Source organism: Pseudorca crassidens, chromosome 19 (genome assembly GCF_039906515.1).
Source record: "Pseudorca crassidens isolate mPseCra1 chromosome 19, mPseCra1.hap1, whole genome shotgun sequence".
In the NCBI taxonomy this organism is placed as follows: Eukaryota; Metazoa; Chordata; class Mammalia; order Artiodactyla; family Delphinidae; genus Pseudorca; species Pseudorca crassidens.
In genome coordinates this window covers 41,056,651-41,079,389 of record NC_090314.1, presented here as the reverse complement: position 1 = coordinate 41,079,389, position 22,739 = coordinate 41,056,651, and the positions used below count along the sequence as shown (strand labels likewise).

At 56.3% G+C, this 22,739-nt stretch overlaps 3 protein-coding genes across 13 annotated transcripts; 1 reads left to right on the top strand and 2 right to left on the bottom strand.

Annotated features, from left to right (window-relative positions):
• Positions 1 to 324: 324 nt before the first annotated feature.
• On the bottom strand, positions 325 to 4,693 carry GNGT2 (G protein subunit gamma transducin 2). 4 transcript variants are annotated; one of them, XM_067717574.1, is made up of 4 exons: positions 4,540 to 4,690; positions 2,279 to 2,366; positions 1,424 to 1,529; positions 325 to 974 (listed from the first exon to the last, which is right to left on the bottom strand). In XM_067717574.1, exons 3-4 carry the CDS (start codon positions 1,505 to 1,507, stop codon positions 849 to 851), a joined length of 210 nt encoding a protein of 69 aa, XP_067573675.1. In that variant the 5' UTR covers positions 1,508 to 1,529; positions 2,279 to 2,366; positions 4,540 to 4,690; the 3' UTR covers positions 325 to 848. The 4 variants fall into 4 exon arrangements, with proteins under 4 accessions (XP_067573675.1, XP_067573676.1, XP_067573678.1 ...); XM_067717575.1 differs by lacking the exon at positions 4,540 to 4,690 and adding an exon at positions 3,327 to 3,689; XM_067717577.1 differs by lacking the exon at positions 2,279 to 2,366 and having other exon boundaries at positions 4,540 to 4,693.
• On the top strand, positions 3,785 to 14,399 carry ABI3 (ABI family member 3). Of its 2 annotated transcripts, XM_067717563.1 has the most exons (8): positions 3,786 to 4,233; positions 9,115 to 9,282; positions 10,307 to 10,483; positions 11,976 to 12,061; positions 12,244 to 12,339; positions 12,519 to 12,652; positions 13,168 to 13,305; positions 13,615 to 14,399. In XM_067717563.1, the coding sequence occupies exons 1-8, from the start codon at positions 4,117 to 4,119 to the stop codon at positions 13,776 to 13,778; spliced, it is 1,080 nt and encodes a 359-aa protein (XP_067573664.1). In that variant the 5' UTR covers positions 3,786 to 4,116; the 3' UTR covers positions 13,779 to 14,399. The 2 variants fall into 2 exon arrangements, with proteins under 2 accessions (XP_067573665.1, XP_067573664.1); XM_067717564.1 differs by lacking the exon at positions 9,115 to 9,282 and having other exon boundaries at positions 3,785 to 4,233.
• Positions 14,400 to 14,613: 214 nt separating this feature from the next.
• Positions 14,614 to 21,644, bottom strand: PHOSPHO1 (phosphoethanolamine/phosphocholine phosphatase 1). Of its 7 annotated transcripts, XM_067717572.1 has the most exons (5): positions 21,300 to 21,644; positions 20,121 to 20,219; positions 18,051 to 18,160; positions 17,102 to 17,223; positions 14,614 to 16,396 (listed from the first exon to the last, which is right to left on the bottom strand). In XM_067717572.1, exons 3-5 carry the CDS (start codon positions 18,093 to 18,095, stop codon positions 15,529 to 15,531), a joined length of 1,035 nt encoding a protein of 344 aa, XP_067573673.1. In that variant the 5' UTR covers positions 18,096 to 18,160; positions 20,121 to 20,219; positions 21,300 to 21,644; the 3' UTR covers positions 14,614 to 15,528. The 7 variants fall into 7 exon arrangements, with proteins under 7 accessions (XP_067573673.1, XP_067573670.1, XP_067573668.1 ...); XM_067717569.1 differs by lacking the exon at positions 17,102 to 17,223 and having other exon boundaries at positions 14,614 to 16,287; positions 21,300 to 21,635; XM_067717567.1 differs by lacking the exon at positions 17,102 to 17,223 and having other exon boundaries at positions 21,279 to 21,633.
• Between the last annotated feature and the right edge of the window lie 1,095 nt (positions 21,645 to 22,739).

Genomic DNA, 22,739 nt, shown 5'->3' with positions numbered 1-22,739 from the left:
GCTCACAACAAGATCCTTTAGACTTGAGCTCATCTTCCTCTCCAGCCCCATGTTTCACCCCTCCCAGGTCTGTCCTCACCCCCCACGCCCCCACTTGCCTGCAACAGTTCACTTTGACAGTTTACATTGCCCTGATTGTCCACCTGCTGTGTGTTCCTGCACCACCCTTGACTTTCTTTTCCCCACAGCAGCACTTACTGATTAAACTGTATCCCTGTTTCACGCCTTCTATGCTAAATTCCATGAAAATAAGAGCCATTTGAATTTAGCTCACTTTTCTATCCTAGCCCAGCATGGAACAGGCACTCAATAACATTCAATAAATCGTGACATCACGACTTTACGAGCTCTTTTTGTCACCAGGCCATCTGGGGTGATCCAAATGACCAGGGGGACTTCCACAGGACCGGCCATGAGGTGGGGGGAAAGGACGCCCCCAACTCCAGTCCTCAACCCGAAAGCTCTGAATGGGAATTCTGGCTCCTAGGCAGACAGTGGAGGGGGGAAATGGGAGGAGTAACTGTTTCCCAAGGACCGTCCCAGGTCTCAGGCAACTGCAGTCTTTTCAGACCCCACGAGTTTAGATGTCCACTGCTGAGCCAGGGAAGCTTTCCTGGGAGTGTTTCCAAGTGGGGTCAGCAGTGACCAGGCAGGTGGTAGTGGGAGAGAAGAGTTCAAAGCAGGACTGGGGAATGGATTCATGATGTATGCAACCAGGCATCTTTACTCATTCTGTGACTAAGAGAAGGTGAACATCCCTGGTTCCCTGGGCGTCCCAGGATACTTGACTCTGGATAAGGAGGGGGCTGAGGAGGGGCAGGCATTCAGGATGAGGGGCTCCAGTGCCATCAGCTTATCATACAACCGCCTTTTTCCTTGAAGGGATTCTTGTCCTCAGGGATGCCTTTGAGAAGAGGGTCGTTTCCCGCTTCGGCCTCCACGTAATCCTTGATTTCCTTTCCTGTCTTGGAAATCTGCGGGAAAGTAAAGTGTGCGTCTAGCCCCTGTCTGTGGCTCGGGATTCATGATTTGTTCAGTCCCAAGAAAGCAGGCTTCTGGGCAGGGTGGGGATAGAGGCCGGAGAGGAGAAAGATGAGAGGCACAGGCAGGTGTGAGTACCTTGACCAGAACCGCAAAGCCTGACTCTTACCCTGAGGGACTTTTTGGCCAGGCCCAGCCCAGGGACAGGGCCGGACACATTGAGCCCTCGAGGCTCTGAGGTTATCTCTTACACACCTTTGTGGGATCAAACCCTGGCCTCCTTCCACTTCCCATCCCATTCCAGAGGCACCTCCTGCTCTTTCTACTGTCCTGGAGAAGGCCCACCACCAGGCTGTCCATCACTTCCTCCTTCGTGTCCCGGCTCCATGAGGACCAGAAGGGGATGGAGAATAGGAAGCAGGGAAGGGAATAGGAGGCTCACCGGAGCTCTTGGGTTCTTCACTTCCTTCTTCAGCTGCTCCACCTCCATCTTTAAAAGCTCCTTCTCACTGAGCTCCTGGGCCATCCTGCCCTGGAGAGACCAGGTCCTGGAAAGGATTCCACAGCTGGGATTGCAAATCCCCTGGGCTCCCCCAGCTCCCTCCTCTGTACTCCCCACACCTCAACTTCTACCCTCCTCCCTGCTCACCGTATATTCTCATCACTCACCGTAGATTCACTGCACCCCCGCCCCCACCCCCATCCCATTATGAGTCTAGCCTCCAGAGGAGAGGATGCTCCCAGCCTCATGGGGGAGGCACACACAATCTTTGCCCTTTAGATAAGACCTGTCTATGGAGGAAAAGGGAATCAGAGCATGGAGAAGGGAGAGAAGAGTTTCTTTCAGTGAGGCAGATTTGGGAAGCAAAGTTATTGTTCCACCTAATGACACAGGTAGAAGTTTTCAGGAAACTCCAGGTCCTGTCAGAAGAGAGAGTAGTTTAGTGACTAAGAGAAAGACTCTGGAATCTGCCAGCCTCCAACTCTGATCGTGACTCTGCTGCTTCCAAGTTGTGTGGCCTTAGGCAATTTGCTCATCCTCCTTGAGCCTTAGTTTGCCCATCTGCAAAATGGGTATAATAATGCTACCTACCTTATATGATTATCGTGAGTGCTAAGAAAATAATGCATGTAAAATATTTTAACACACTGCCTGGCACATAATGAACACAATACATTTATCACCATCATCATCCTCATCATCACTACTACAGGGTTATCAGGAAGGCCTGCCCAGTGCCTAACCCAATACCTCTAAGGCTAGCTCCCAGCCCAGTGCAACCTTAGCCCCTCTTACCTGCCAAGAAAGAACGTGCGCTTCAAGTCTTGTCCCCAGCCCAGACAAGATGGAGTTTGAGCCTCCTAGCTCCTCAGCAGCTGAAAGTCTTTGGATAAAGCAGATGGTTTGGAAGCCCAAATCTCTGATGCCTAAGCTGATCATAGGCTCAAGGTTCTAAGCCCATCCAGCAGCCTGAGCCTCCAAGACTGCCACCACTGCAGGCCCCCTGCCCCCTGCGTCGGCCCCCCTCCTGTAGTGACCCCTCTGGCTTACAGCCCGCTTCCCTGTTCTCACCCTCCAGCCCTGATTGCTCCCCTTCCCCGGCCTTCTCTCCCAAGCCCTCTCCTCCCCACCTCTGAGCCTGCTCTGAGGCTGTTCTTCCCAATGAGGCAATTCCTAGACCAGCTCCTAACTTCCCTCACCCGAGAAACCTTGTGTCCCCATTTCGAGCCCCACCATTTCACCTTGCAAGGTTCTCCCAGCTCAATCTTCATTCACTCATTCAGTAAAAATGTACTCACTTAGGACGCTGTGCCTCTCAGCACTTGGGCCCATGGCCACACCTCTAACACCTGTGTCCCCACGTTTTTGCCTCCATGCCTCCCTTGAGCCCCATGTGTGGGTCTCCCTCAGCAGTCCCCGAGCTCAGGGCCCACGTCCTGATCTCTCTCTTGGTCTCCTCCCAGGACCACCCAAGGGCTGTGCCATTTAATAGTCACTGAGCTCCTGCTCAGGCTGACGCCCGTCCAATGACAGGAAACCCTCTCAAGGAGCAGATGTTAAGGGACCGATGTGGTCAGTGAGGGATCCTCTTCTTTCTCCTGACTCTAGAATGAATGACAGACTCCCCAGTGGGAGGGGCCGGGAGGAGGCCCGGAGTCCATCCTAACTTCCCCTGCTCCAGGATCCAAGTCCCACTCACAGCTCTGAGCACTAAGAAATTGAGATCAGGACAGGACCCCGGAGGTCATCTGGTCTGAGTCTCCTCCTGTGAATGCAGGAACTGGAGCACAGACCTCCTGAGGCGGGCTCAGTGCTCCAGCCACCGCTGCCTCCTAAGACTGACCTGTTAATCTGGAATTTAAACTTAGTGCTTCTCAAAGCCAAGTCCTTCCTGTTGTCCCGAGTCCCTTGTTCTACGCTTAGTCAATTTCATCTTGTCCTGCCGCTATCAGGCACAGAACATGTATGTACACCAGATCTTCATTGCAGGTAACCCTTCAGAGACTTGATAATGATTCTCAGGGGGCCTCTGGCTGTATCTTCCCGGTGTCCAGCATGGTTTCCCTGGCTGCTGCATCGGTTGTTTTCCACTGTCGCGGCACCACTGCCCTAGGGCCCCCAGCACAACCGGTCTCCGTATCCTCTCCACCCTCCAGTCCCCTGTCTCTTGGTGACTCATCCCCGAGCTTCCCAAGGAAGCCCCCACCCTCTGCCCTTTCCTCCCCTTCCATGAGTGGAAAATCCATCTCCACCCCCAGAGCAGGCCAGCCCCCTTCCTCCTGTCTCCCATCCCAGCCCCCGCTGCAGTTTCCTCTCCAGGCCCAGGGAGCAATCACAGCCGCCCCGACCTTGGCTTCCTCTGCTGGGAGGGATTGGGGGGCTGGGCCCCTGCAAGGGGCCCCCAGCTTCCCCCTTCCCCTGGGCAGGGGACAGAGAAGCACAGGCCCAGGGAGCGAGGACTAACTTCCTCTTGTGCCGGAATGAGCATGTCTGCCCTTTGCAAGTGGGTTTGGGTCTCTCAAGCAGAGGAAACCAAAAGCAGTGAGAGGGAGGGAAGGCGGAGCGACCAATCAAGGGCAGGGTGAGGCGCAAAACCAGCGGCTCCCCGGGGAGCCAGGCAGAGGCGGGGGGCCATGGCGGAGCTGCAGCAGCTGCAGGAGTTTGAGATCCCCACGGGCCGGGAGGCCCTGCAGGGCAACTACAGCTCCCTGCTGCGAGTCGCAGACTACTGCGAGGACAACTACGTGCAGGTAAGCAGAGCAGGCGCAGCCCCGGTGGCCCAGCCCCTCCAGGGGCCCGGACCCCCTCCTGACAGGTGCTCGGCCTGGGCCTTGGCTAATCTATCCTCCCACTCCAGGGCGGCTTCATCCCAGTCCCGCAAACTCTAACGCTGACTCGTGCTCTCCAAGCCCCCACTGTGCCCCTTCTCTCTCCCGGAGCCTCAGACATGCCCGGCAGGCAGCGCTACCCCGTCCTGCTACAGGCCTCATCCTAGGCTCATCTCCCTCCTAGCCTTTCACTCAGTTCCAGAGGCCCAAAGACTTGTCCTCACACACCTGTTGATGCCATCATTCCATGTTCAGGCTGGCTCTGGGTGAGACTTCAGAAGAACTTCCCATTGTCGTGAGCTTGAGATGGACGAGGGAAAGTTCTGCTCCTGAGATCTGAGGGAGAGCCGAGAGACGTCAGACTACGCTAGGTTAAAGAGATGGGGTCTGACTCAGAGGCAGGGAGATGGACAATAAGACTGCCGGGAACAGGCTACCAGCAAAAGATAAGGATGGTGGCATTTTAGAATAGTTTTCTAAATTGTGGGGTTGTCCCAGGACCGCAAGTCTGGAGCACGGGAAACTTAACAACGATCGAGCACCTCTGTTATTTCATTAACCTTTTTTTTTTTTTGCGGTACGCGGGCCTCTCACTGTTGTGGCCTCTCCCGTTGCGGAGCACAGGCTCCGGACGCGCAGGCCCAGCAGCCATGGCTCACGGGCCCAGCCGCTCCGCGGCATGTGGGATCTTCCCAGACTGGGGCACAAACCCGTGTCCCCTGCATCGGCAGGCGGACTCTCAACCACTGCGCCACCAGGGAAGCCCTCATTAACCTTCTTAACCACCTTGTGAGACAGCATCATTATTCCAATTTCATAGATGAGGAAACAACAGTTCAGGGAGGTGAGGTGACTTGTCCAAGTCATACAGCTTGGCAATGGTAGAGCGGGCATCAGCCCAGGACTCCTGACTTCTGACGATGAGCCCTCTCCTCCCTGCCTTCCCCTCCCTGACATGCTGTATGACTTTAAGACAGTTATTTGCACTGGGACCTCCCGGCTCAGTAGGCGTGTGGGAAAAAATAATAATATAAGGAGCAAGTGCTTATGGGAAAATGGCAGATTAAAGAGAGTCAATGGTAACAAAAGTTAAGCCACTTTGCTCTGCACCCAAACTGCTCTCATTGCCTCCTTCAGTCCTCACCCCAGTCTGTGAGCTGAGGACCACTCCTACTTCACAACCAGGAGGCTGAGCTTTGGAGAATTTAACTCACTTTCCCAAGGTCTCTAAGCTAGCGGTAGAATCTGAATTCGAACCGGCAACTCTGACTCCAGAGCAGCACCCCCAAACCTCTAGTTGAAAATGTTACCCCGCGTGTAGATATTGAGTTGCTGATTGTAGCTACTGCAGATGAGCCGGAATGTGGCTTGTGAACCAGCTCTATTCTCCAAGCCCTGGAAGGCATGCTCCTTCTATGGACTAGGATGGAGGCTGGCCTTCCCATTCCTTCAGTATCTTCTGCGCATCTCAAAGCACTTCCAGATGGGTTCTCGTTTGCACACAGTGTGCACACAGAATTTGAGGTCGCAAAGAGCTGAGTCCAATTTCCAACTCCTGGACCTGAGACAAGTTTCCCCTCTGATTCTTTTTTTTTTTTTTTTTTTTTGCGGTACGCGGGCCTCTCACTGTTGTGGCCTCTCCCGTTGTGGAGCACAGGCTCCGGATGCGCAGGCTCAGCGGCCACGACTCACGGGCCCAGCCACTCCGAGGCATGTGGGATCTTCCCAGACCAGGGCACGAACCCGTGTCCCCTGCATCGGCAGGCGGACTCTCGACCACTGCGCCACCAGGGAAGCCCTCCTCTCTGATTCTTATACCCTCCTTCTCAGTGGTCATATGGGTTTAATGTAATAATGTATTAAAGCATTTAGCCCAGCGCCTCCTCCTTAAGAAGGGCAGGATAAATGGCAGCTGTTACCGTTATCACCATCATCATCATCTTTCATCAGAAGGATGGAAGACACATACAGATATAAAAAGTCAATTCTAGTGAGGTGAAGCAGCCCTTGCACAGACACTCAGGGCATCGGAAGCCCTGACCCAGGTCAGAATCTGTAGGTTCATGCTTCCTTCATGCAGAACACTAACTACTAGACCACACAACCAGGTACCTTTCCTGACTTCTCTGACGATCTTTGTCTGGGGAGCAAATGCTAAGGAAGGGTTTGGATGACTTCTCAGAACTGGTCTTAAACAAAGCCTGGTTCCCACACCCTCCCTCCCTCACCCCTCCCTCCACCCCAACCAGGTGTCAGGAAACCCATGGGGAATGGGGGAGGGCAGGCTGGGGTGAACGGCAGAGTTCTCCGTCAGGGTCCATTGGATTTGTAGACAGGGTGATTTGCATGATGAATAAGCAATCAGCCATGAAGTTGGATCCCAGACCTTTGTCTCTCCAGACCTCACTTTCGATTAAGACCAAAGCCAGGGGTCAGTAGGCATCCAGGCTCTAGCCTCCCAGAGCTGGGCCCAAGCAGACATTTTTCCTGTTTGGACTGACAGGAAAAATCCAGTGATGAATTCCATATGCCAGTCCAGGGAGGGGACAGTGCAGGAGAGGCCAGCTAAGACCGGAGAAGTAGTCACTGCTCCATTCTGGGCCTTCGTCCATCTCCTTGCCTACTAAAGGAAGGTCTTGGACTAGAATAAGACCTGCTATGATTTCCGGTTTGATTTCTTTGCCTTTTCAAGGCACTTGGGGACATATGTTGATGAGATGTAAATTAGATGCAAACGAGAAGCTCTTTCCCTCAGTTGGAACAGAAAGGCAGGGAGGAGCACCTGAGGGGAAAAGCATGGAGGGGGTGTGTGGGGCGGGGTGTGTGTGTGTGTGTGTATGTGTGCTGTCCAGAAGGTTCTAGGCCTGCCCTTTGGCTCAAGCCTGGCTTGGGCTACACTGGAGGCACCCAGGTCTCTCTCAGCACCCTTCTCGGACAGGTTCTAGGTCTGTTCTCCACTGCAGGCCCAGAGGAGTACCTGAGAGCCCTTAGCAAGGAGACCTCAGCGTGCAGCCTTGCTGGTCACTCCGCTGGCCTCTCCCCAGACTTGCCATGGATTGGCCCGCTACCCTCCATGTCCCTGACCTGAGATGAGGAAGCTGTCTGGGGAAGCAAATGACCGGAGAAGCTTTGTCCCAACCCGCACAGTCCGATCTGGGACGGAAAAAAAACCCTCTTCTGTCTTCAGCCACTCCCTGCCCACCCCACCGCCACTGACTGGAAGTGTGGCCCTGGCCAGCACCTGGCACAGTGCCGGGCACGCAGCAGGAAGATGCCCAGCAAGTGTCTGGGTTTACATTCAATCCGCTGAGTAACTCACAGACACGTATTCATTAAGTACCGTCTGTGTATTGGGCACTATTCCAGGACAGGATACAGAATATGACAGATGCGCTCCCTGCCCTCACAATGCTTACATTTGTGTGTGTGTGTGTGTGTGTGTGTGTGTATGTGTGTGTATAGATAATAAAGTACATAGATAAATAATTTCTGATAGTGCTAAGTGCTATGAAGAAAAGAGAACGGAGTAAATCTGATAGTGAGTCAATACAGAAGTGGGCTGGGGGAGATCTTAGGGTGGTGAGGGAAGGTGTCTCTGAAGCGCTGAGATTTAATAAGGATTCTAGAAAGAAACACAGCCAGTGCAAAGTCCTGAAGTAGAGGAACTCCCCTGGTGGCACAGTGGTTAAGAGCCCGCCTGCCAATGCAGGGGGAGATAGGTTCGATCCCTGATCCGGGAGGATCCCATATGCCACGGAGCAGCTAAGCCCGTGCACCACAACTACTGAACCTGTGCTCTAGAGCCTACGTGCCGTGACTACTGAGGCCGTGTGCCACGACTACTGAGGCCGTGTGCCACAACTACTGACGCCTGCACACCTAGAGCCCGTGCTCCGCAACAAGAGAAGCCACCGCAACTAGAAGTCCGTGCACCGCAATGAAGAGTAGCCCCCGCTCGCTGCAACTAGAGAAAGCCCGCATGCAGCAACAAAGATCCAACGCAGCCAAAAAAAAAAAAGGCCTAAGGTAGAAACGATCTTAGCTTGATCAGGAAGAGAGACCAAATGGCCAGTGTGGCTTGAGGGGCGTGAGTGAGGGAGAGTGGAAGGCAATGAGGGTGAGAAAGAAAGCAGGAGCCAGCCTTGTGAGGCCCTATGTAGGCCACGGTTAGAAGTAGCTTTATTCTCGGTGTGTTGGGAAGCTGTTGGAGGGAATGAGTGATTGAAATCACCCTTCCTGGGCCTCAGTTTCTTATCTATAAAATGGATCAGATTATCGCTTCCCAAACACCAGCTTGAAGACTGGAGATAAACCAGGAGCACAGGAGTCGCCTGAGGAACTTTTAGAGGTACAGATTCATTGGTCCCGCGCCCAGGGGATTCTGGTTAGAAGGTCTGGGATGGGGGCATGAGGTTGGCTGTTTGGTTTTCAAGTCTGAGAATATCTCTTCCAGCCAGTATTGACTTCCTCTTTCCTTTCTACCATTCACCCTTTAGCTCCCGCCCCCACCCCCCTCAAAAAATATCTTCAGGAGGATGGTGGAGCCAATCCTGTGTGACTATTTGAGGAGGGTGCCTTTTCCTTCCCTTGCACCCAGTCCTCAGGGCTGCAGATTCACTCTCCTGATGTCCCCTGAGTCCTTCTTACCACATCATTCTTACAGAAACCTCCTCAAACAGCTGAGGGTTGCCACTTCCTCCCAACTCAGCCCCCACATTTCCTATACCCCATCCCAGCCCAGCCCACCCAGCCGCGGCCCCAGTGGAATATGCTGGCCTCAGGCCAGGGCTGTGTGTATTTCAGGCCACAGACAAACGGAAGGCGCTGGAGGAGACCATGGCCTTCACCACCCAGGCCCTGGCCAGTGTGGCCTACCAGGTGGGCAACCTGGCTGGACACACTCTGCGTATGTTGGACCTTCAGGCGTCCGCCCTGAGGCAGGTGGAAGCCCGTGTGAGCACGCTGGGCCAGGTAAGGGCTGTGGGAAGGCTGCTCGCCTCACACCCCAACTCTTCAGCCCCACCTGGACATCTTCTGCAGCAAAATTTCTTTCTTGCCTCCCTCCATGTCCAAATGCCCACCTGTATCACAGAAGGCTGGCACTCCCCAAACTTTTTGAGCCTTCTAGTCTTTGTGGCTGTGTCTCAGGGGTGAGCCTTGCTGCCCCATCGGACCAGGAACTCCCCGATGGCAGAACTTTATCTTTCTCTGAATTCTATCCTACATGGTAGAAAGCAGGCTCTCCCTATCACGGTGGCTGCATAGGACAGGAAAGAGGAAAATGGACCCTGTTTCCATATAAACACGGGTGGTGATTTTATAAATATCCCAGACTCAGAGTGCTTGCTTGGCAAGGTCATCCTCAGCCCTGGAAGCACTGCCACCACCACACAGCAACCCCAGCCCATCTAGCATACGCACCCTCCTCCTTCCTTCCTGGATCCTTGGCCAAGGAATTGCCCCATAAACCACACGCACAGATCCAGTTACACATGGGTCTGGCCTGTGCATCTCTCCCATGTTCAGTGTGGGTGTGTCTTTTCCTCTCACCCCAGCAGATTGGAGTTCCCACCCTCTCAGTGCTGTAGGTTTCTCCACAGTACATTCCAAGAGGAAGTTAATTCACTTATATTATTGTCCCCCCAAAGGAAGAGCTGATCCAGCCACAATTCTCAGCCACCTCCACTTTATCTCCCTCTGCTCCCAAGCCAGCCCCGTCTCTTCCCAGCATCCCCAGGGATGTTGTGTTTTCTCTTCCTCGGTTCCTGCTCAGCTAATAATAACCCTTGCTCTCTTCCACCAGGAAGTTGCTCCAGAGTGGTTCCATTCTCAACTGGCAACCCTTTCCCCAAATGCTGTCTGCCCTTGGGGACAAAACTCACTCTTTCTCTGGACTTCCCTGCCTCCGATGGTCCCTCCTCCCACCCCAAAGCCTTAAGGGGAAGGGTGCTGTGCAGAGGCTGCCCCACTGTCATCTCCAACCCTGTCTTTGCAGATGGTGAACATGCATATGGAGAAGGTGGCCCGAAGGGAGATCGGCACCTTAGCCACCGTCCAGCGGCTGCCCCCCAGCCAGAAAATTATCGCCCCTGAGAGCCTGCCTCCCCTCACGCCCTACTACAGGAGACCCCTCAACTTCGGTTGCCTGGATGACATTGGTCACGGGGTCAAGGTAGAGAGAGGGGCTCCTCCTCTTTCTCCAGAGCCCACCCTCTTCTCTTTTTTTTTTTTGGCTGTGTCACGCAGCATGCGAGATTTTAGTTCCCTGACCAGGGATCGAACCTGTGCCCCTTGCAGTGGAAGTGCGGAGTCTTAACCACTGGACCACCAGGGAAGTCCCCCCACCCTCTTCTGCCTCATGGCTCTCTTCTCTCTAGACCCTCAGTTTTCTTCCACAACCATGTTCTTGTCCCAAGCTGCAGTCCCTTTCCGTCCTCACTCCCTAAAGCCACCACCCTAAGTGGCTACCTTACTCCACAAGGCCTCCTTAGAGGAGTCCCTTCACCCCCTTCCTCCTTAAAAATTCTTCATGACCCCTCTCTTCATAACTGACCTTTACTCTGTATCACACGATCTGCTGTGAGTGACATCTGGGCACTCCACCCCTCCTTGTGGGTGGCGGGTGTGTGTGAAAGGGAAGAGGGGGGAGGGAGAATGTCAGGGTGTGTATGAGAATGGCGGGCCAGCCACATGAGATCGGCAACTTCCTCTGTCTGGAGGTTTGAGGTCACTGCACTGAACAGTCACCCCAGAGCTGCTGTTGGGTGGGAAGGGGCTGGGACGCAGCCACTCACAGGAGGACACGGTGAATGACTCTGGCATTTTCTTGACAACCCATGTCCTTCTGAGAGGTGGGAGAGGACACACACCCCCATCACATTTTGCTGATTACTTGTCCCCACACTCCAACATTCCAGACTAGATTGGACGTTCCCCTGCATCTAAATGGCCCCTTGCTATCCTTAACACGCCATCTCCCCCCAGAAAGAGAAAGCACACGCCCTCCTTCAGTCACCAGGCCTCCTCACCAGTAAGTTCTTCCTTCTGTCCAACTTCAATTCTTTATGCGTGGGCTCGAGTCCCTTTTTGTCTTGTCCCTTGTGAAGGATAGCAGAGGACATCAGCCCCCATGCACCCCCTCTAGGTAGGGGAAACCCTGTCACTAACAGAGGTGCTCTCTTGCATGTGGGTTTGCACCTTGTCACGGGTACACTAAACGTTCTGCTCCTCTCTGCCCCAAACTCCCCAAAGCCAGTTCCCCAGGCCTGCGAAAATGACAGGTGGGACATTTCTAAGTCAACCGCTACCTCCTCAGCCGCGCACTGGCGTTGGGGTTTCTCAGAGTCAGGGACCACCAAGCTGAGCGCTGAGACGCTTTTGCGAGCGGGTGGGGCTCAGCCGCTGAGGCTCTGCAGAGGAAGTGGCCTTCTGACCGTGCCTGTCTGAGCCTAGGCAGACTTGAGGCCTGGGATCCAGGCAGCGAGCAAGAGTGGGTGGGGCGGGGGTGGGAGAGGGGGGCTGGGAAGTGGAACCGGGAACTTGCTGTGTCCGCGCTCTCCCTCCCAGTTCTCGTCTGCCCCTCCCGCATTTCCTCTCTGGGATGAGGGGGCTATTGCAGGCCCCCCCCCCGCCCGGTGTCAGCCCCGCCCCCTGTTCCCCCGCAGGATCTGAGCACACAGCTGTCGCGGACCGGGACCCTGTCTCGAAAGAGCATCAAGGCGCCTGCCACACCCGGCTCCACCACCCTGGGGTGAGGCCTCCCCGCAATTCACACCTGCGCCGCTCCATCCAGAAACCCTACTCCTCCATAGCCCCCTTCAAGCCGGGCGCCAAACTTCCTCCTCCGCCAGTTGCCACCTCCTCCCCGCACCGACCGCCTACTCGCCTGATGCCTTCCCCTTGACGACACCCCTTCTCTCTGCCCACCCCCAGGAGAGCGCCCCGGATCCCCGAGCCAGTGCAGCTCCCCATGGTGCCGGACGGCAAACTCTCCGCCGCCTCCTCTGCCTCCTCCCTGGCCTCGGCCTGGTGAGCCGCACAGGTCCAGGTTGGGGGTGGTCGTGAAGGGCGGGGGCTTAAGAGGACTCAGGGTCACGGGGGCGGAGCTTATGACGGAAGGGGGCGGAGCCAGTTGGTTGCTGAGTTAGGAAGGTGTCCCCCCCCCCCGCCCCCAATCTAGCCGAGCGCCCGCTTTCTCTGGTCTTCAGCAGCGCCGAAGGTGTCGGTGGGGTCTCCACGACCCAGGAGCAGGCAGTACCCCCACCTCCACCCCCTCCACCTGCTGCCTCCGAAGGTTTCCTGCCGCCCCCTCCGCTGGGGGAACTGTACCTGCCCCCAACGGGTAAGGAGCTCTGCCCTCTCCTCCTAGCTCAACTTTGGGGTCGTTCTCACCTCCCAATACTTCTCCCCACCCTCACCCTTGTTGGGTCCAACTGGGTCTATGTCAGTGACCACTTTGTCCAAGGCAGGAGTACCGGGAAGAAAGGCAGCGGAGGGAATGAACTAACATAATTTAGCCCCCGCTTTCTCATCCATTTTCTCCCTTTTACTTAACCTCCTAGGATCTTCACACTCCCATTTAATAGATGAAGCTGAGCCTGAGAGGTTAAACTAAGTGCATTGGCTCACTCAGTCAAGTGGCAGAGTCTGACAGCCCTACAACTGTTCAATGTTACCGTATTTACTGAGCACCTACTACCTGCTAGAGGCATTGTGGGAGGACCAGGATGAACAGGGGCTGAAAGCAGATTGCAAAAAATGGGTAGATCCTGGGGCCCTGCTCTCCAACACTGAAGTTTCTTGGCCTGGAGGCGGTTGCCTGTGTGACACTTGCAGCCTTTCTGCTTTCCCTCCCAGCCCCAGAGCTGCCCATGCCCCTGGACCTGCCCCCTCCTCCACCCTTGGATGTAGATGATTTGGGGCTACCACCTCCGCCACCACCAGGCTTTGGGCCTGAAGAACCCAGCTGGGTCCCTGATGCATACTTGGAGAAAGGTACTTGACACCTGGGATTGAAAGGCACCAGATCCTGGGGTCAGGATTCTCCGCTCTTCTAGCCCAGAGCCATTCTCCCCTCCAGCTGCAAAGGGGTGAGGCTGTTGTTCCCCACACCCCCATAGAGAAGAGAAGCAGCCGGCCTGATATTGAATATTATCTCAGCTGGGGAGGAGTCCCGGGGCTTTGGAGAAGGCGTCTCCTGCTCCACCCCCCACGTTGCTCCCTAGGGTCCAGTATGTGGGCTCCAGCATCCCTGTGGCGGGGCAGGAGGCACATCTCACGGCACCTTCTCCTCCCGCCCTGCAGTGGTGACACTGTACCCGTACACCCGCCAGAAGGACAACGAACTCTCCTTCTCTGAGGGCACCGTTATCTGCATCACCCGCCGCTACTCCGATGGCTGGTGTGAGGGTGTCTGCTCAGAGGGGTCTGGATTCTTCCCCGGGAACTATGTGGAACCCAGCTGCTGACAGTCCGGGCTCTCTGGGATGCTGACCCAAGCACAGCCTTGAGTGAGCCTCTTTTTCTGAGTCCCACACCGAAGCCAGCTCCACAGTCAAGACTGGACCAGGCCTGCACACCTCCTGGGCTGTGAGCTGTGTCTGTTCCTTCTCCAGAGGCCTGCTGGAGACAGGAAAGAACTGGAAACCAAGGAGTTTGGTGACCTTATCCACAGGGGACCCTTACGCCATGCATGACAGGGTCTCCAGCTGCAAGCGCCAACTTTGAATAAAACTCTGATGCCCTGATTGCCCTGCAGGGCTGGGGAACCGAGGGACTGAAAGGCAGCCCACTTGTAAGGCTCCCGCTAATTGAGCGCCCCCGCCTGCCCTGAGCAGCGGTATCCCCCATCTCCTCGGTGCTCACTGAGCCCTCTGCGCTCGACCCCTGTGCCCCTCTGCAGAGACGGGCTGCACCCTGCTCTTTTGCCTGTTGCTTGCTTTGTTATGTATTTAGTTTTGGTTCCCCAAGCTGGGCACTCCTCCCAAGAGTGGGGACCAGCTCCCTCACTTAAGTGGGGCTCTCTGAGAGCAGAGATCACCTCGCCCTCATCCCTCAGGCTGCGGCGCAAGAGATCTCAGCCACCTTCACCTCCTTTCTCTTTTTCTTTTTTTTTCTGTACGCGGGCCTCTCACTGCTGTGGCCTCTCCCGTTGTGGAGCACAGGCTCCGGACGCGCAGGCTCAGCGGCCATGGCTCACGGGCCCAGCCGCTCCACGGCATGGGGGATCTTCCCGGACCGGGGCACGAACCCACGTTCCCTGCATCGGCAGGCGGACTCTCAACCACTGCACCACCAGGGAAGCCCCTTCACCTCCTTTATAGCTCTGAAACACCAAAAGAGGGAGGAGGGCCTTGGGTTTCCGCTGGCTCTGCTTTAAAACATCATGGCTTTCTGTTCCATACGGGAGAAGGGGGACTCAGAGGGCCCAGTCGGCGGGGCAACTTTGGTTAAGTCCCTGGTTTCTTGCTGCATAGGCGAGGCTGGGGTGCGAGGAGGTATCTTCGGGGTCTGTGAGGTCCCTGGCTGGCCAGACCCGAGCCCCGGACAGTGTGCTACCTCATTCGACCACAAGGAGGTGTCTGTGCCCTCTGGCTTTTTTTCCTGTGGGGATGCTGACAGGGTTGGGGGGTGGGGGGAGGGAGGCCAGGAGTACAGTGTAGGGTCACAGTAGGTAAAACAAGATCTAGGCCTGGGACCTTCGGCAGAGAGCGCCACTCCTCTCCGCGGGGAGTCCGGTGCGGGGGAGGGGGTGGTGGAGAGTGCAGGGCCTGGGTCCCCTTGACAGAAGACTGGGGGTGGGAGGTCATGCAGCCCAAGGTTTAACTAAACCTTTAGTTAAAGGCTTAGTTGGTTTAACTAAACCAACGCAGCGGGAGATGTTCTACCCCGCCAGGGAACCCCTTCCTCCCAGCTGGGAGGACCAGGGTTTTGGAAACGCTGCTGCCTGCTCAGGTATGCGCACCGCCCGGATGGGGCAGACTCCGGAATTTGCTTGCAGTGGAACTGGGGGAGGCAGCAGAGCTGGGTTAACTGCATAGACGGGGACAGCTCCGAACTCTCTCTTTCAGTCCCCAAATGGACGAACCTAGGATTCCGGAAATTCCCGGAGGATCATAACAAAGCGAAAGGGAAAGGGGGTAATAAAGCTAGGTGTGTCTTTCCCGACCCCCACCCCTCACCCCCTCCCCGCCCGGGTGCCCCCTGCAGGCCACGTCCTCAGCACGTCTTCAGCACCTGTTGCAGATGGAGACGCACTTCGGTGGCGGTTTCCCAGGGCACCACCCTGGCGCAGAAGGAGCTGGGCTCGGCCTTCTGCGCCTCCTGGATAAGGCGGTGCATGGGGTAGCCCCGGCGCGGGAAGGCCACGTCGCCTCCTGCCAGCACCCCCATGGGGCAAAAGTCGTTGGCGCCGTCGCCCACGTAGAAAAGGCGCTCGAAGTGCACGCCGTCGTGGGCCCGCTCGCGCAGGTAGTCGCTGAGCACCTTGTGCTTGCACATGTTGGCGGGGCAGCGAGCGCAGCTGTGCGCGTGGAAGGGCCGCAGCGCCAGCAGCCCCCGAGCGTCGGGCCCCGACGGGTTGCTGAAGATGCGGCGGAACAGGCCGTGGTGGCCGGCGGCGCGCAGCGCACTCTCCACGCCAAAGGTGTTGGCGTCTGAGATAAGAATAACCTCAAAGCAGGCCCCCTGCTTGGCCACAAACTGCAGAAGCTCGCCCATGCCGGGCGACAGGGGGATGGCCTCGTAGATGGCGCGCAGGTCCCGGGGCCGCACGCCCTGCTCGCCCAGGTACTGGAAGACGCGCTGCATGTACTCGTTGTAGAAGCCCTCGCGGTAGGTGGCACGCAGGCTCTCAGGCAGCCGCTGGCCCGGCGCGGCGCGCACGATGGAGTCATCGCTGTTTTCATCCACGATAGTCTCGTCAAAGTCGAAGGTCAGGAGGAAGCGCGGTGCGCCCTGCGCAGCCATCCCGCCGTCCTGGGAGCAGGGGAGAGAGGAAGGAGCAAGCGAGAGGGGGCGCGGCGGGAGCCGGCCAGGGAGAGGCTGGTTAGCGGGTCTCGGCCAGAGGCGCTGGCACATCCAAGACCTGAGGAGGACCCAAGGCTGGTTAAGCAACGCCGTCCCCACCCCCAGCCTTCCCCGCCCACCCCCTTGCACCTCTCGGTTAACTGCGCTGGGGTTTATCCTCAGGGGACCATCCTCCTCGTGAACCCAGAAGGGCTTCTTTGGCACCTGCTTCTTCTACTCTCATCCGGGGCTATGGGGGCTTAACGAGGGTCAGCTTAAAAGAGTGGCAGAGTGGCTTCCAAGGGGGCGCTCCTTTGGGGAGGTTTCTGGACTATTCTGGAGACTTCCAGTGACCCCAGCTGTCCATTGGATACAGGGAGGGTGGGAGGGACTCTCTACTCCCTCTTCCCTAACATAGTTAAGGAAAACCACCCGTTCACCCAAATGCAGCAGCCTCCTCGTTCCCCTTTTTGGCCATGCACAGCCGACGGCTTGTGGGGCTGGTGGACAGGAGGAGCCAGGGAAGACTTGCTAGCACCACCCAAAGCATGTGGGCGATCAGTGCCAGGCCTGGAGAGGTAGGGGCCTGGGCTTCTGCACTGGCCAGAGAATTGGATTTTAGCTCTTGGAAGAGCCAGGTAGGTGGATTGACTATCCCAAATCCAGGCAGGCTCTCTGTGAGCTGCCTCCAGCCAGTGGCACTGGGCAGGGGTCCGAAGATGGGACACAACTTCTCGGGGGAGTTTTAGGGCCCTGTGCTGACAGCTCATCACTAATCACTTGCCAATTCCCTGGGAGGAACTTGTCAGCAGGTGGGGTTTCTGCGAGAGTCCGAAGCAAGCGGGCAGCAGGAGAAGCAGTGGGGCTTGGGGAAGTCGGAGCCTCCCACACCAGGCCACGACATACCTGGGAGACAGGTAAGGGAGAGGAAAGAGAGCAGCAGTGGCTGAAAAGGCAGAGGAGGCAGCAGGTAGTGGGGACATGGGTGGGGGGGGGGATGAGGCAGGAGTGGGGAAGAAGAGGGCTAGAGGAGGAAGTCGTGCCGGGGCCACGGGGAGGAAGGAACATGAAGTCAAGACCCTGGGTTAACCATGTTGCGGGGGGCGGGTGGGAAACACAAGGGAGAGGATGGGAGGTAACAGGGCAAGTGTGAGGGCGCGAAGGCAAGCAAATGGAGAGCAGAAGCCCTCTGCAGCCTGGCCCTGCCTCTCTGCCTGCCAGCAGCTTTATGTGACAGAGGGGCAGCGAGCAGATTACGTACAGCTTCAGAATATCCACCATGCTGCCTTTCTGCCTCTCAACCCCCCACCCCAGTTAGTTGAGACAGAGCCACTCCTCTTTCTGGTTTCTTCCTAACTCCCTTTCCAATATTCCTGTGATGTTTATGGCCTGGTACATCCTGTAAACAGAAGGCCAAGCTCCTGATTTCCAAACTGGGATTTGAACCTGCTATCTGCCTCCCTAAGAGAATTGTCCCTTTGACTTCCATCCCTAGAGTCACTCTCTGGTCTCACCAACATCTATCTGTGAGTTTCAGTGGCCCACGATCCCTGGAGTGGAGGATGTAAAGCATCAGGGCCCCACCCCTGGGATGGAAGCTTCCAGGGATTAGTGGAGGCGCAGTAGAGGTGAGGGCAGGCTTAAAAGGGGCTGGATAGGGCTCCTCCCTCCCCATGATGGGAACATGGGAGCTGAGGCCTCATCCTAAGAGACCCCTGGAGGGACCCACTTACCCTAGATAGGCATCGGAGGCCAGCAACTGGAAAACACCCGCTCATGGTCAGTACATCACCCTGGGCACCACCTGTAGGGACTGTTGGCCTCCAGCTGTCGTCCAGAGCTCCTAACAACCACACAAGGTCCGTTTGAGGGTCCCAGTCAGGTGGCTTTGTTTCCTTGTCCTAACCCCTCTCCTGAGCCCCAGGAACCACTCAGTAAAAACAGCCCCTCAGATAGGCCAAGGACCACAAAGCCCTTGCTGGGCACCCTCTTAACAATCCCCTACGATGCTGGAAAGGTTACAGATGATATTATTGGAGACCTAGAAAGTTTAACCAACTTGTGCAGACATCACCCACTGTATGTGGCAGAGATCTCAAAACCAGATCTCAGAGTCTGAGACCAGTGCTTTTTTCTCTGTATGGTCATTGCCCCATTCTTGTGTACGGCACATCATAGTTTACAAAGCATCTTCGCTCACATTCTCTCCCTGCTCATCACAATCCCATGAATTCAGCAGATGAGAAGGGCTCAGAGATTAAATAACTTGCCCAAGGCTATGATGGTTCCATGGCACAGAGCCTGGTTCATGAAAACCTGGCCACAGCCTTGCCTGCCCTCTGCCCTCAAAGGGGAAGGGGCAGATGACCAGGCTCACTGCACCACAGCTGGAAGGCCGGGACCCCTGGGCACCACAGGTGATCTGGGACTGTCTTCCTCCCTGGTGCTTCTAGAGGCTGGCAGTCAGCAGGAGTCGGGTTGAAATTTCTGCCGGACTTTGCTATGTAACTTTGGGGACAGGGTTTGGCTTCGTGGGGGGCTTCACCAGTGCAGCTACAAACCCACAACTCCAGTGCCTCCCCTCCATCCTGGGGTTAAATGAGAGACTAGATGCAGCTGGGACAGGTGTGGAAAGCTACTGTGAGCCAGGAGACTAGACAGGCTAAGGAGCAAAGGAGCAAAGGTCTGGCTGGCTGCTTCCCTCTGGTGGTGAGAGTGGGTGACACTGGGTACCCCTCTGACTTTGTCAAGTTGACTCTCCCCAGAGCATCCCAGGACAGCATGGAGAAGCTGTAGCCCTCAAGACAGAGACTGGGATATCCCAGGAGGGAGGGGCTCTCTCGCTCTCCATCTTGAGGTACCCCATCCCTCCCCACTCCCTGACCACACATGCGTTAAACCCTTTTGCTAGGGATGGGATGTGGGTTTCAGCCTTTTCCCTAAGAACTTGTAATCTAGGAATTGAAGAGACACAGTTCAAGAAGATGGGAGAGGGCTTCCCTGGTGGCGCAGTGGTTGAGAGTCTGCCTGCTTATGCAGGGGACATGGGTTCGTGCCCCGGTCTGGGAAGATCCCACATGCCACAGAGCGGCTAGGCCCGTGAGCCATGGCCGCTGAGCCTGTGCATCCGGAGCCTGTGCTCCGCAACAGGAGAGGCCACAACAGTGAGAGGCCCGTGTACCGCAAAAAAAAAAAAAGAAAAAGAAAATGGGAGAGAAGGGGAGGGAGGCACGTGAGGTGAAGGAAGGGCACGTTTAGGGGGTTAGAGGTGGGAGGGCTGTCCCCAGGCCCCTCTAGAGGGAGTTTCAGCCTTCCAGAATCCTGGCTGATATCACATGTTCCCCAGGGGCCAGGCAAATCCAAAGAGAAAAGGTCAAGGGATGCCACTCCCCTTGTAAAAGCAAACATGGACAGACATGTGCCGGGCAGATACAAAGATAAAAAAGGGTCTCCAGGAGCCACCCAGAAGCCAACTTTCACTGCCCTTGGTGCTTTTTCTTTTCTTTTCTTTTTTAAATTTGGTGGAATAGTCTACTGGGTTTTAATCATGTTCAAAACTTCTCATAGCAAAAGAAATAGTTACATTTTTTTCATCTAATACTAGTATTTAGGGAAATCAGTTAAACATTTATTTGGTGAGTTGCCCTTGTTTTAGTCCCCACAGCAGAAAGCCAGGCATCCTGGGTTTCTCCCCTCGAAACTGAGAAGGCCATGCTGTGATACCCACCCCTACCCCAGAGTAGTCAGAGGGACCCCAGGCCCCGCTTGGATCTGCCTCCTGTGACATTCAAAAAGGTACTCACCTCTGCTAGCTTTGTCCTGAGTGATCAAAACCTTTTGTGGTCACCAAAAAGGGTCCCTCAGAGGAAAGGGGAACAGGACCTCTGAGCTTTTCCTGCAGGCTAGAGTAGAGAGAGAAGGGTTTCATCAGGCTGGCAGGGAGTCCACGTTCTAGTCCTACCTAAAAGCACTGCTTCTCTCCTCCCCCCTCCACCCTCCCCACCCACCCCGTTCACCTTTTTACACAAGTGCTGCTACATTACATCTATGGGAATAGGGTGCGAGGACACCTGGGGATGAGGGAGGGAAACAAGAATAGGCCCTAAGTTTGAAAGGCCCCTCTTAATGGATGGATGGAGTTTTAGCAGCTTTAACGGTTTTCTACGAGAAACGTGCAGGATAAGGATGTGGTGGGGGCAAGGACCCCAGAGATACTATAGTAACGCATCCTCTTAGTATCAACCACTAGAAACCAGATTCCACCACTAGGCTGGAGTTCTCTCCCTCCCCCAGACAGCACTCCCAACTTCGTCATGGTCTATTCCTCGCTCACCACCACCAGCAGTGAATAGGAAAGGCCCAGAGGGGTCAAGCTAACATCCTGGGTCACACAGCATCAGAATCAAGATTAGAACTCAGGGGTCTCTACTGCCTCTTGGGAAAACTGCAGCCAGAACTTTCCCTATTGCCCCCCTGGGTTGTGAGCTTGCAGTCCTGACTAGCTGGGTTGAAGTCCTGGAGCTCTCGTGCCAGTGAGGAAGCTGAGACCCTGAGTCACCTCTGGTCTCGCCCTGCCTGGGTGGACAAGCTCGGAGGGGATCCTCAATGGGCAAGGAGGTGGCAGCTGACGGTGGAGTGGGGGGAGAGATATTTTTAGAGGTGGCTGGAAAGCAGGCACTCTGGCACACCCCCAGCTGGCGGGTGCTTCGCTCCAGTGAGGGGCGGCGGGCGGGCAGCTCGGGAGTCGAGGGGACTCGTGGGTGGCAGGGAGCAAGGGAGCACGGATTCCTAAGCCTTGTCCGAGTCGGGGACGGACCTAAACCCCGACAGCCCGTTCCTGGGGTAGGAGAAGGGGGACTCATTCCTCCGCCCCGGAGACTCCCCCAATGACACGCGCGTGAAAGAGCGCTCTCAGACTCAGCGCAGCCGCCACCCCACACTGGGACCCCAGCACTCCCCACCTCGGGAAACCCAGGACTCACGTGGGGAGCGGTGGCTGCAGACGTCTGTCCCGGCTGAGTTTGGAGTGTAAAGAGTGGGGAGAGGGGCTAGCTGAGGTATTTGGGCGCAGGATGGAGCAAGGGGTGCTTACGGGAATTGAAGGGGACGCGGTGTCTTATCCGCCCCCGGATTTCTTGGGCTCCGGCTCTCACGAGTCCCTCCACTCCCGAGGGGCCGTGGATGATGTGCATCTGGACCGCTCTCTCCACTTGCCCCCCATCCCCACCCCGGGCCGCCGCCGCTTCCCCTTTAAATACCCGGGAGCCTGAGCCGGAGCCCAAGCCGCGGTTGGCGCTGCGGCTGCCGCAGCACCCGGGCCCACCGCAGTCCCCGCACGTCACAAGCGGCTGTCCAATCACAGTGGCGCCGGAGAACACTAAGGGGCGGGCCTCCGCAGGCCACGCCTCCCGGCTGCCCCGGAGGCTCCCGGAGCGCAAGCGAAGGTGGGATTGGGAGCTGCGGGAAAGGGTAGGAGAGTGGAGGTGGAACGCGTCCCTTCAGAGGGGCGTGGGTGGGGGGCACCCTCATTAGAGCGGCTGCGGGCCTCTACGTAAGTCCCGAGCACACACCTGGAGGTGCTCGGGCTGTGGACTTTCTCCACCGCCGCCTCCAGAGCTCTGATCCCGGAGATTTGCAGAAATGCACCCTCATCTCCAGCCCTTATTCCGTTCTGCTCTCCTAAGCCCAAGAGCAGGGATCGGTTGACCCCGCCGAGGAAAAGCAATTCCTCTCCCACGTGCGCATAGCTAGGTGCCCTCTGCCCTCCAGGCAGAGTCACTGCGCCCCGCTCCTTGGGACCCTTGCTCCCGTTACAGGTCACAGGGGGTTGCCGACTTTCCCACTCCCCTACCCTGTAAACACTAAGTTGGGGACCAAACTCTCTGCCCCTTTGCAAGTAGTGTGGTAAATAAAAAACCCACTTTCTCCTCGCTCGCTGAGTCCTTTCCTAGCCACACCCGCCCCACCCTTATGCCCTCCCACCCTGGTGGTGAGGAGGAGAGAAGATTATGTTTAGAGAGGAAAGAAACTTATTTATTGAGAACATACTATGAACCGGGTATCGTACTAGATCGCAGCACTTATGGTTGAATGTTGACAGCAGGAAAAATTGAGTTCAAACCCAGGCACACCTAACTCATGGGGGTCACAAAGGGGCTGTGTGGGTGGGGAGAAGGTGGGCAGCCCCAGGCCTGGGGCTAGTCTCCCTGGCTCCACTCCCAGGAGAAGAGAGGGCGCAAATGCAAAGGCCCTGAGTGATCTGGAGGCCAGTGGGACTGGAAACCAGAGGGAGCGAGGGTCAGCCAGGGAGTACCCTAATCTCTGTGCCAGGGGCTAGGGGTACATTGATGAATAGGACAAACGTGTGCCATGTTTCCATATATACAAAGGGGAAGCAAGGCTTTAAATCTGCAAACCTGACC

Excerpts from the sequence above, each read along its gene's own strand:
- PHOSPHO1 (XM_067717572.1), bottom strand. The coding sequence starts at position 18,095 with ATGAGCGGGTGTTTTCCAGTTGCTGGCCTCCGATGCCTATCTAGG. Across the intron at positions 17,224-18,050 it reads GCCTCCGATGCCTATCTAGG|GTATGTCGTGGCCTGGTGTG; the intron begins GTAAGTGGGTCC and ends CCTGTCTCCCAG. Across the intron at positions 16,397-17,101 it reads AAGTTCCTCCCAGGGAATTG|GTCTTGGATGTGCCAGCGCC; the intron begins GCAAGTGATTAG and ends GGTCCTCCTCAG.
- GNGT2 (XM_067717577.1), bottom strand. The coding sequence starts at position 1,507 with ATGGCCCAGGAGCTCAGTGAGAAGGAGCTTTTAAAGATGGAGGTGGAG. Across the intron at positions 975-1,423 it reads TGAAGAACCCAAGAGCTCCG|ATTTCCAAGACAGGAAAGGA; the intron begins GTGAGCCTCCTA and ends ACTTTCCCGCAG.
- ABI3 (XM_067717563.1), top strand. The coding sequence starts at position 4,117 with ATGGCGGAGCTGCAGCAGCTGCAGGAGTTTGAGATCCCCACGGGCCGG. Across the intron at positions 4,234-9,114 it reads GCGAGGACAACTACGTGCAG|GCCACAGACAAACGGAAGGC; the intron begins GTAAGCAGAGCA and ends TGTGTATTTCAG. Across the intron at positions 12,340-12,518 it reads TCCTCCCTGGCCTCGGCCTG|CAGCGCCGAAGGTGTCGGTG; the intron begins GTGAGCCGCACA and ends TCTGGTCTTCAG.